Source organism: Phaethon aethereus (genome assembly GCF_964289735.1).
Source record: "Phaethon aethereus genome assembly, chromosome: 2".
NCBI lineage: Eukaryota > Metazoa > Chordata > Aves > Phaethontiformes > Phaethontidae > Phaethon > Phaethon aethereus.
Genome location: NC_138582.1, coordinates 125,949,528 through 125,961,812, shown reverse-complemented (window position 1 = coordinate 125,961,812; position 12,285 = coordinate 125,949,528). Strand labels below are relative to the sequence as shown.

The 12,285-nt window shown below is 40.0% G+C and overlaps 1 protein-coding gene across 1 annotated transcript in view; it reads right to left on the bottom strand.

Annotated features, from left to right (window-relative positions):
- Positions 1-2,845: 2,845 nt before the first annotated feature.
- The window catches only part of OSBPL10 (oxysterol binding protein like 10), a gene marked incomplete at its 3' end in the record, with an annotated part of 112,328 nt that continues 102,888 nt past the window's right edge, over positions 2,846-12,285 (bottom strand). The window contains exons 9-12 of the mRNA XM_082015385.1: positions 7,000-7,186; positions 5,346-5,528; positions 3,662-3,815; positions 2,846-2,890 (exon numbers count right to left, since the gene is read on the bottom strand). Coding sequence (XP_081871511.1) covers positions 2,846-2,890; positions 3,662-3,815; positions 5,346-5,528; positions 7,000-7,186 — 569 coding nt within the window. The remainder of the gene's footprint in view (positions 2,891-3,661; positions 3,816-5,345; positions 5,529-6,999; positions 7,187-12,285) is intronic.

Below are 12,285 nucleotides of genomic sequence, written 5' to 3'. Positions count from 1 at the left end.
GGTTGCATAGGCTTTCTACAGGTGTGCACAAAAAAAAATTGAAGTACATGGAGGTTTTTACATTACAATTCAGAGTGTACGTTGGCTACTTGAAAAGGAAAATATTCACTTGCAAGTCCAAGACGGCTATTGGAACAACCTACAGAATAAGGCTGCTGAACATTTACTTTTCAGTCCTGTAAAATATACGGGACACCTCACTATCAGAAAAACAAAATGACACTTGTGAATCTTGTTCTGGAATCTCTCGCTGATGGGAAATTTTCAGAAAGGACTATTTTTATGTTTGCCTCTCCCAAGTTACTTGGGAAAAGAAACAGCGGTAATGGCATCAGGGGATTCTTCACAGCATCAGAACAAAACAAAAACATTTATCAGAGCACAAGTGGAATGTTCTCGGCATGCAGTAACAACCAACCATGCAGGCAGAAAAAGTCTTCAATAAATTACAAGCATAAATTTACTCAAATTTCTCCTTAAAAGAATGGCTACAGCATCTCTGTAGCCTCGACAGTCATACCATCCAAGCTGAAAGAGGTCTACTCTTTCCGGAGCGCAGGCCAGCAAGGCCTGACAGAGAGAGGTTTTCAATGGCTATTTTGAGTATGTGGCTTGTTCTTTGGTGTGTGACAGTCAAAGTTCTGGGAGGGTGTTCCGTGTGTTTAATTCTGCATTTTTGATTGTTCTTTGTGATGCTATTACAAACTGCATGAATACTTCTAGTTACTTAGCAGACCAACCTCTAGAACAAGAGTGGATCCGTTATACAGTTAATTCTTGCAGGTGATAAAGTACACATTTTCCTGATGATACCCAGTAGTAGTTCAGTGATTTTCTATGACACCATCATTTTGGTTTTGTTACAGAAAGAACATCAACTATTCCTAAAAATAAGATTTTTTTTTTCCTTAAAAAAAAAATTGTCAGTTACAAAACCAAGCTCATACAGTCCACGTGTTTTTTTTAAAAGTAGGATTTAAACCGTTTATAACGTGAATCTTTCTAATATGCAAAAAAAGGACATACAAGCAGACAAAATAGCATTTAGGAGGAAAAGGGAGCCACACCTTCATTAAATAGGGCTCTGAAGTTCAAATGTAAAGATCTGTTAAATACTATGACCAAAAGAACAACCAATGGCATGTTTGCTTGCGTACACACCTCTGTTTAGCCTTCTGAGTTGCTGAAGAGATTTTAACATCTACCAAAAAAATAATTATAAAATGCAGAATGCACAAGAACAGATACAAGCAGTGCTTTGACCTAAATGTATTTGTGTAATATCGATAAAGCCTAAAGTTATTGTATTAAGCAAGCAGACAAAAGGCACAAAATTAATCAGTACTACAGAAAGGTAGGCATCCGTGCTAGTGTATTTTGGAAATATAGTGGTTTCTTTACGGGGCACTGTAGAAAGAAGCGCTGAGCAGAAGTCAGCACATTTTACATTTGCCTTTTGTTGCCACTTCTCTCAAAAACATTTTCACTTTCAACAAATACAAACTAAAAAACAACAAAGCCTTAACATGCTTTTAGAATCCACTTTCTTAGTGTCACAGTGGTTACCTTACAAAGCAAGATCAAGCTACAGGATTGCTTACTTTTTTTTTTTTACTTTACTAAACAAGTTATATCCCCTTTCATATGTTTAATATACTTATTGTCTCAGTGTAATAATTTACTAAATTGTTACTTTTACATCAGAAAAACATTATCTGAGAAGGCTAGTTATCTCTATTCATCCAACTATTTCATCCAGATGCAATCAGCCGGGTCAAAAGCAAAAGAAATCAAAATACAGGTCTGCTTGGAGCCTTAAGAGGGAATTAAGGGCTCTGACCACACGAGCTCACTGCGTCAGCAGTGGTTTAGCTTACAAGGCAAGGCTGTGAAGGGGGGTGCCTCAGGCACAGCCCAGTGGCGTGCTACGCCTCTCGTACGTGGGGGTGGAAAGCTGAGGCAAGAGCGAGCTGGAACTCCACCGCTACATCTGCCCGAAGGGATTTAGCAGAACACAGAACCCAAAAGCATTGGCGTGACAGTAGCCAGAGAACATTACACAGCAAGATCAAAATTACCGGAGCAGCTGGCTCACTGGATCACCAGAGATCTGGTAAGTGGCTGGAAGTATGAACAAACGAAAAAGTGAGGACACAACAGCTTAGTGCGAACAACGTTCTTGAGAAGGTATTGCTACTGCTGATAAGATGGCAGAAAATTCACGCTCGTTAGTGACAGGAAACATGCCCTTAAATCAGCATCCAGAAGAGCGAGCGCGCTGTCAGTGTATCATTCTTATGTCAAAGTGAGTTACCCAATGACTGTTTAGACAGAATGACTGCCATTAAGTGACACATCACATTTTAAGTGCAAAACATTTTTGGCAAAAGTGAAAAATAGAAAAACCTTAACCAGTACTAATAAAAAAGTATTTTCTTAAATACTAGCATAGGGCCTGATCCTGCAAGCACACAACTCAGGGAACCCCAGCTGAGTCTAGCCAGAGTTCTGTGCCCTAACACTTAGAGGAAAAGGTCTTTAAATCACTGTTAGTGTTTATACTTGTTTACATGTACTGTAAATAATACACACACAAACACATACACACTGCGTGTATATATGTGTGTATATATGGACGTGTGCGTGTGTGTTTGTCTATCCATACACACAAAATGGCTCCTGAATAAACTTGAGCTTGTGGTTATTTTGAGATGCATCATTCACAGTATATAGCTTCTCGTTTGTATCTGCTGATAACAGGACCTATTCAATGACATCTTGAAGTTATATACTGTATCATTTTAATGCCTTTAAGGTAAAGTTATGAGGCAACTGCTCTATCCCGTCAATGGGTCTTCCAGAGAGGATTCAAGTATAGCCAACCATCGCCCTGCAAGAAAATTAGGGAAAGTTTACAAACAAGATTTATACCATACATTTATATGTCCGCGTAAAAGCTAAAATACTACTAATCAACACAAGAAATTTTCCCTGTCGTGGAAATTCTGTGCTTAATGAATTTACAGGTAATTGGGGCAGGAGGGAAAAAAATTACAAGGGGGAGAGAAACACTGGGAAGGTGCAACTGATGAACTGCTGGTTTAAATAGCCGCATGTCCTGCCTAATGTAAGAATGGTCACATCGCAATTCCCACAGCCAGTCTTATTTCTCCTCCCCCTTTCCTCTAAGAAAGGGCAAAGACAAACTTGGTAAAATCGGTTTCATTTCAAGCAGATGAAACCCAAGACTGTGTTTAAGATGTCCGTGCTTATTTACATTGGACAAATATCCCTAGATCATGATCGCTTTAGTATGCCGAGATCAAGATTAGTAGGGGATGTGAGTACACAGCATTTGCAAATTAAGGTGTGGATTTTAAGATAGAAAACATAGTTTTAAATGCCTAACATTAGGTACCAAAAACTCAGGTTATAATAAATCTAACTGAAGGAATGTGAACAAGTTTACAATACGGACATGGAAAAAAATCCGTTGCTCTTCTTTAAGAGCCAGACTCTGGCAAAAATGGAATTTAAAACAATTAGTGGTATAACACCACACTAGCCAACAGTAAAAACCACAGACAAATTCATCTGCACTAGCATCCTCCCACATGCAGAAACATGCTATGGGGTCTTTAAATTAAGACAATGAAAGTACCTCTTTGGCAAAATATTTTGGTTTCCACGGCGTTGTAAGAGCCACACGCTGCCTCTCCTCTGCTCGCTGTCTCTCTTCAAGGCGGTGTTTGTGTTCTGTTGCTGCATCAATATTACCTTCTTTCAGCGAATTGGTGACGTGTTGCCAAAGATGCCTGTGTGACGGAGAAGGAGCAGAAGTGGCAGAGTGGGAACACTTCTGCCACAGCCGAGTACCCGGCTAGACAGCCGTGCGGCCCGGGGCAGCCTCATGCTACGTTCTCCATAGCATTTTTGCAAGTCACATAGTTTGGGAACCATGGCTTTCCCAGGACGGATATTCATCGCGTTTGTGGACCACATTTTCAGATTTGCTCAACTCCCACTGTTTCACCATGCAAGTTAACTTTCTCAATAGCTTTTGTTCGTGTTCCTGACTCTGCACTACCTGAGCTTTTTGCTCAAAGCAGATGGACTTTTTTAATCATTTCCAATTCACATTCTTTATTGATGATCCACCCCCAAACGACATGCATTTATGCTGTGTTTATTTGCAGTTAAATTTTTGAGTCGGGGAATGTTAGACAGAAGCCAAGAGTCCATTAAATTGGGACACAACAGAGGAGTTGATGCACTGACTCTAGGGAGCCCTTCTAGGTCTGTGCTCCATATTCCCAGTTAACAATAATTATCAGTATATAACCAAACTTGTTTTTCACATGACTGACTGCATTCAGATGCGACGCCTTCTCGCACTATATTAGCCTAGCAGCTACCTTGCCCAGAAGAACGCTGAGGAGAAGCCAACTGCAGCTTTCAGAAATTTCCAGGGGTGTTTAAATGACTTTCTGTTTACAATCTGATAAACTACATATCCTGTAGAAACACTGGATAGTTGTAATTTGCTCACTAGTACCCCAAAAAAATACAAATACACTGCAGAGCTACTGGTTTCCTTATTTACGACAACCTTTCTGTTCCTGAACTACAGGGAAAAATGAGTTTGTAAGGTCTAGACAATAGGAAAATGGTACCTAACCCTGCAAAATTACTCAAGACACACCTCTGTACAATAAAGAAAACATATTTACAGATAATAAAACGAAGCTTAACTCATGTTTTTAAATCCTCCAATAAAATGTTCCTAAATTCAATAAAAATATTGATTTTTCTGAACATAAGTATCAACAGTTATTAACAGTGAATAACAGAACACGTTTTTTTCTAATGTACCTAGTCAGAGTTAGGCAGGTGATGTTGGTGCTGAGCCTTAAAACCATGTGTGTGTATTTATATCTCACATTGCATCACAATTTGCATTTTTATATATATTATAAAATATATAATACATGAAATTCCAGTGTAAATTACAAAATGTAACTTTACTTCCAACAAACTGACTGATTTGACTACCATGTTACAATCACTCCAAAAAAACAGGTGAAAACACTGCATTAGCATATGGAAACTGCTCATTAAAACGCATACAAGCATCTTCCCCCTCTACAAAATTGATGTGTACATCACTATAATGTGATTTATGTTCCAAAGAACCAATACACAGCTTCAGCTATTTGTTCCTAGATTAATGTGCTGTAGGAAGCGAGGCTTTTTTTGAACCACACCATTTATAACCACAGTTTGTTCCCCCATGCTGTTCCCATCCAAGGTTCAGAAGCAGAACACTGTAACGCCTCTGCCCTTACCTTGATTCCAGCGGGCCTTGTTTTGCTATCGGCCTAATCTTTTTCCTGGTAACAGGCAGTTTGTTAGTGTCAATTACTTTGGTTTCTCCGTTGCTGTAAGTAAATTCCAGCGTACCGTTCCATTCTCCCTGCGCCTTGCATACAATGGTGTTCGTGGGATTGTGTTTCACTTCGGCTGTAACCCTAATTCAAGAGGGAAGAAAGACCGACCACAGAAATAACTGGTACCGTTTATTATCAGCATATGAAAGCACTACCACAGCTAAGGCTACAAGCAGCCTTCTGTATCTACAAAGGAATTTTTTCAAGCAAAGTAGTGATGCTGTTTCCACAAAGAAAGACTCAACCCAAGAAAACTCTGCTAGCACAGCCAATAGCTTTTGGACGATATTGTCCCAAAGCACAGCAGTAACCGAACTTAAAACTCTGATACTCAGCTCTAAGCCAGAACTGTTTACCTCATTAGCCTGAAAAACAACCCCTGACATTCATGTGACATTTTCAGTATGCATGTTATTTTCACACCTGAACATAATGCTGTCAGACACCTATGCCAAAGACTTCAGGTACCTTTATTTTCTTTTTAGCTCTGCAAGTTTACTTCTCATCTGCTGAGAGGCAATAATTAAAGTTACCTCAGTGGTCCAAGAACTGGTCTGAGAGTGAGCAAACTAGATATGTAGGACTGGAAAGCCAAAATGCAGGGAGAAGTCTTCTCTGTGTGTGTCTCTCTATAAACATGCACACATGGGCTTTAGCAAGCCATATCAAGTAATGTGTAAACTCAAGTAAGTTTTTAAATTATTAAACTAATACAACACAACCTTCCCCCATTTTCAGTCAGCCTGATGGCGCCAATTATTAATCTACACCTTTTAGAAAAACCCCTGTCAAATCAGCCCATGTTGATATTTGCCTGAACACAATATTGAAATGGTTGACCCACATACAGAAGAATAATTAGACCAACTGAAACAAAACAGAGGTAACTACGCAAAAGCACACCAACCCAACAGGCAACACGGTCTTGTCATGGGCACTGCTACAGCCCACAGCAGAACAAGAAAGGGTTAATGATTGGGTCATCAACTTCAGCGTGCAAGTAAGACAGGAAGCTATCTGGGACAGTGCTTTTTCACACCCTTAATAAAGAGGAACCAAAGACACAAATAATATTTTCATCATCATGAAAATCACTGGAATTTCAGTGCAGAAGTGGGAGTTCCATCAGGGAGTTACCACTATGGGCAACAACACTTCTGCTTCTCTCCTCCTTACAGGGGCTCCACCTGGAACACCAGTTCATCTACAGACTCGCACAGAAGCAGCAGCTGGTGTAGAAGAAATATTGCCTTTTCTACGTACATTTTTCTGATCTTGCACTTACAGCAATTTCTACAAGCAACAAAGCCTGGAAGAGCACATTCACTTTAGTTTAATGAGAGAAATATATCCAATTCAGTTAAACAATATGAAATTTATAACTACAATAAACTGTGCTCTAAAGCTGTAAGTCATCTCAGACACTAATAGGAAAAGAAATTCAGATACCCATCTATAAAATACTCCAACAGAAGAACTGAAGAGATGCCCAAGAGTCTTTCCATTGAAATCCAGCAGCAGGTAAACAAGAATAAGACAGAACTTCCCATACCTGTGGACCTTCCCTCCATAGAAAGGCTTGGTGTGGAACGTGACCGTAGCAGAATAGCCCGTTCTGGCACAATTGATGTTGACTTTCCCTCCAAGCTCCACCCATGGGATAGTAAGTATCGAGCGAGCATAGGCACTAGGCAGGGTGAAAACATACTCTTCTTCATGTTCCATCAAGTAAAGAACACCTATATAGGAAGAAGGTTGAAAGTGAAGTGATAAAAGTTCACTGATAAGACCTGATAGTCACTGAACAATTACCGTCATCAAAATGTACTTCCACAGAGAGCACAACGTGCAACTTGCCTTGAAGGAGAGTACTGTCTGCTACAGAGAAAAAAAAAAAAAAAAGCTCTGCCCTCTGGAACAAATTTCTTCAAACAACATTTTCAAAAGCACACAATTTGAATGTGTAGCCTGGGGTCCTTCATGGTGCCAAACAGCTTATCAGAAAATCTGACTGGATTACTTATTTTGTGTTATTGACAAGCAATAAACTGTTAGAGTTGGAAAAAAACTAACATTTGCTTGCAAAAAGCCATACTGGATATTCAAGACGCTCAGTGTCCTATCATAATCTCTCTCCAGAAAAATTATGGGCATGGCCAGAGGATCCTTCAGTTCTCCATTCAATCAGACATGACCAGGTTCTCTCCGCTCATTTCTTACTGCTGCGTTTGTTGGTGGGAGCGAAAGGTGCTCTTCTACGTCTGCCTGGGTACAACCAGGAAACATGCTTAAGGGAGCCATCGAGAAATTTCCTAGAAGTTTGCTCCTTCATTTCCAAATGCCTGGTTTCCCACACAGCCTTTGCGAAAGTCTTTCATAATCAGCAAGGGGCCACCAGGGCCACTGCTCTATTACCACCAAGACCAATGTCTCTGCCATGCAGAGAAAAATACTGGCAATTCTATTTCATTCTGTAAAGGTTCCTCCACCCTCAGTATTATGGGGTTTTAACTAAAAACCACAACATGCAGTAGCACTAATTTTTCACGATTATTTGGAACGGCAAAGCAAGTTGCCTGTCTGATCAGATCTTAGCTTCCCCCGGGGTTAATGATGCACATTTATCCCCACCATAGTTATGTCTTCAGGATGACAAGGAACAGGACAGAAGACCAGGTGAAGAGCACCCTAAACTTCGCACACAGAATTAGATCACGTATTTTTGATTAGAGTTTTACACTCTTTTGTGTTCCATTTAATAACTGCCTAAAGGCAAAAATTACAGCTTTGAAAATAATTTTTCACAACAGGGATTGAAAATAACCCATCACAGGCAGCGCTCAGAACCCAGAAATATTGGGGGGGGGGGAGCGGAAACAGGAAAATTATCTTGACATAGTAATAGTGTCCGTTTAGAAACAAGAGGAGCTTCAGCCAATTTGCCTCCACTCTGGGACAGACAAGGGAAGAACACATTGGCGTTGATTAGTTTGTCTATCTGTTTAAGGGAATAACGGCACTGATTTTGCAAAGTGATCTGACACATAATGGTGAAAAAGCACTAAACAGGGACAAGGCACTACTACTGTCAACATAAAAAGATGTCCTTAACTTTGTATGAAAACACAAACGTAAATAACATTCAGAATTTAAAAGCACAGAGTTCTAACAGAATCACTTTCTTAAATGTTGGGTCCAAATAACAGAACTAAACACAGCCACAGGAAGCTCTGCAACTTCTCACTTCTGCCTTCTGAAACTGTTCCACAGGAAAACATCTTTTGCAAATTAGAATAGTTTCATGCAGTTTTTCTCAGGACTTCTATAACCTCAGCTTGCCAGCAACAACACAGCCAGTGCTTCTACTCCAGCAAGTTTGACACAAATGAGCTGGAGAGTGCAAAAGCACAAACACAGAAAAAGCAATGTCTTAAAAGGACCTTTAATCATTCTGCCTCGGCAAGTCACAAGTTCCTCGTGTCATTCGCTGAACCCTCACCAGCAGGGAACAGCCAGGACACAGGTGGAACACACACATATTTTGCCTCAAGCTTCCTCGGTTCCATACCTGCAGGTAAAACCACGCTGAACACATTGTAGGAAGGTTCAAGTACCCAGCTCACCCAGGACATGCAGCCAGGAAGAACTTTTACTCAAAAAGATGACTCTGCTTATCAAAGTCACTAAATGGATGCTATAATAATGTCAAATTAATAAAGAACAACCAAGAAGCCTCTTAACTAGATGATGATATTCAAAAAGGATCAAGGAAAGGTAATGGGTACTGATCAAACACAGAAGGGAAACCTTTCAGTCTGCAGTCTGGCATTTTCCACATGGACCTACAACGGGTTTTAGACTCAAGTCTGTCAGCTTTCCGTTCTCCTCCTCTTCCCATTTCTTCTCCACCTTCTCCATTACAGTTACAGGCAACAGACATGCAGCAGCAGCCACCAGCTGCATGCAATGGCCTGCCGTACTAGCAATGAGGTCACGTTTCCCCAGTCTTAATGGTCTAAGCACAGACATAATCGTCAGACAGTCAAAAAGCACAGTCTGCCTGAAAGCATCGGCTTCCAACATGACAGTTTTGAGGCTTTTTTTGTTGTGTTTTTGTGATTGGCTTTGGGGGTTTGTTTAAAGACCAAAGGTCTAATAGCAGTACAGCGGGCAGGTGTGGTGCTCACTACTAGGGGAGAACCTCACTGTATTTATGAACCACACCTTCATGCGAGCTTCTCCAGAGCCTCCTACTTCCCCAGGCCCAGCCATCCTCCTCTGACCGCCACCGCGTGTCCCCACATGAGGAAACTGCCATGATAAACACAATTTCCTCCTGGGTTAGTATAGGTTTGCTTTTGTGTCTCTGATGGGATCGACAGCTTTTTTCCTCCAGACTCGAGTGGGAGGGATGCAGAGCTCTAATGAATGCTGCCAAGCACACTGAAAAGTGAACAGCAAATAACAGCAGTGACCTTCAATGTAAATATTTAACCACCACAGAAGGTTAGATATTAAAAACTGAACGCAGCTCTCTTGGCAGTATTTTTAGCATCTGGTAGCATATTTTTTGAATTCCTTAAACACCTGAATAAATACATTTTTAATGAAGTGCTATCTCACTTGAAATAGGACTCCAGCTCAATAATTATAACCTACAAAAGAATAAAGGGAAGATTTGAAATATCCACAATTTGATACTACTTTTAGCATTAACGTGACTGTTCGTTTTGCATTCCTTTGTTTGCAGAGTCCACATGCAAAACCTCATTTAACTGAAGCACCATGAAGACTGTAGCTGCACCACCATGTCCGAACTGAGACCCATGCTCTCCTAGGGAAGATGAAGCCAAAAATAACACCCAGAATCACCATTTGTAACTGCTATGACAATTTGAATTCATGCTCTGCCCTGCTGGGTTTAAATCTTGAGAAATTAAAGGAAGAAAAACAATTATTAATCTAACAATTATTTTTTAAAGTGTTGTGTACTTTTAACATCTGCTTATAAGTATCATTACGTTGTGACTGACCTTTAAAACTATCTGCTGGAAAATACGCAGGCTATTTTTCTTCCCTTGCTTCCTCACTGCAAGGGATTATCCATTTTTAGTTTTAAAATGGCTGTAAGTAAATATACATGAAAAGTTGCAGAAAATTCTCCCATTTTCAGTAATGTTTCCTCCTCTCACATCAAAGAATTATTTTGGAAACTGCAGATTTCTTTTAAAAAAAATCTTAAGTATTTATAGGCAGCTATTCATGCATAGAAGAATGCACCAGATAAGTACTCTGGGAGAGCAGTGGATTTAATAATCTAGTTTATTAGGGGGAAAAAAAAAATCCCCAGAGAAGGGTGAATTTTTTATAAACAAATGTGGTACTTTGAAATTCCCCCTTGAAATGTCCTCAACACCATTTACTCCTGCTTTTGACTAAGCAACGTATTCACAGTCATGCTCCTTTCCACGATTCCTCAGCCTGCATTAAAGGAAGTGATGTTCGTGGCATATAACTTCTCCTGTTGACTAGCACATGTTCCTCACCGATGCTGCAGCTTTGTGAATTGATTTTCCAGTAACACATATTGACAAAATACCCAGAGGAGGCTCTGGATCAATAAGCAGCAGAAGAGGCGTGTGAAATTTAATGCTTCCCACTGATTGTATGGAGATCAATCCGAACAACAAACGGTACATGGGTCACAAACGGCCTAGGGCAGTTTCCTAATTTAACAGGCTCTTCACACCATCCGCATTATTTGTAACACGCACAAACAGGAGTAAGTTATGCCTGGGACCAACCCCACACAGGTGTAGTGCATCGCCAGCCCCGCAGGTTCACACGGGAAAACACGAGATCCCAGAACCGGGCTCTGATCATCCCATAAACACTGCACCGCTCATTTTCCACAGACTGGAGCCATTTGCCAAATTAAATAATGAGTACTATGGCACATGGAAACTGTTCTGAAACCCTGGGATAAAAACGTATTAATACAAAAATTAGTACTAGGGAAATATTTGGTAGCTCCAGTTGCATGGAGCAGTCAATCTTTGGGACTGGTAAATTAAAAGGTCACTAATGCCTCAGGAATAGAAATTATAGGCCTATAAACACATACATATACTTGAACAGAAAAATTGAGAGAGAAAACATTCATGGCTTTCATTTAGATTTACCCTGGAAAGAGCACTGAGCCTTTTCCCTGCTTATCAAATCTTTTCAAGATTGATTTCAATTTAAAAAATAATTTTTGGAAACCTATACCTCAGTAGTTTTTAAAACATTTAAAATAGCAGGAATGAAAACAGACGACATAACTAGCCACTTGATAGTACAGAGCGATCCACTTAAACGTACTTTATTCTCTCTGCAAAATTAACCCATGAATCAAAGCTGACACTTTTTGTTGGATTTTGCTGCTTTGCAAGAAAACCCAAGAGCAGAAAAGAACATGCACAGCCCACACTGAAGTGTGCTCACCACAGCCTTCTCCACTAAAGCATCCTTACCCCACCAACCACTATCTGTTTGAAGATTCTTTGGACCATGTAAAAAACATTAAATATTTACACTGACTCTCCCATTCCTTGCTAATTTAAATCTTAATATGATTCTATTCATTACACCCTCTTCCCCTCCCTCAGTCTCTCATTAGTACATAATTAACATTAACCAGAATTACGGACTGAACACCAACATGAATTCTTTTATGCAAAACACCCTCTCTTCTATTCAGGGTAGCTTCCTCATGAGGAAACTCAATGCTGAGTACTCTGAAGAATGGGGTTTTATTATATAGTGAAGAAAAAGTTGGGACATTTCATTAGCAAGC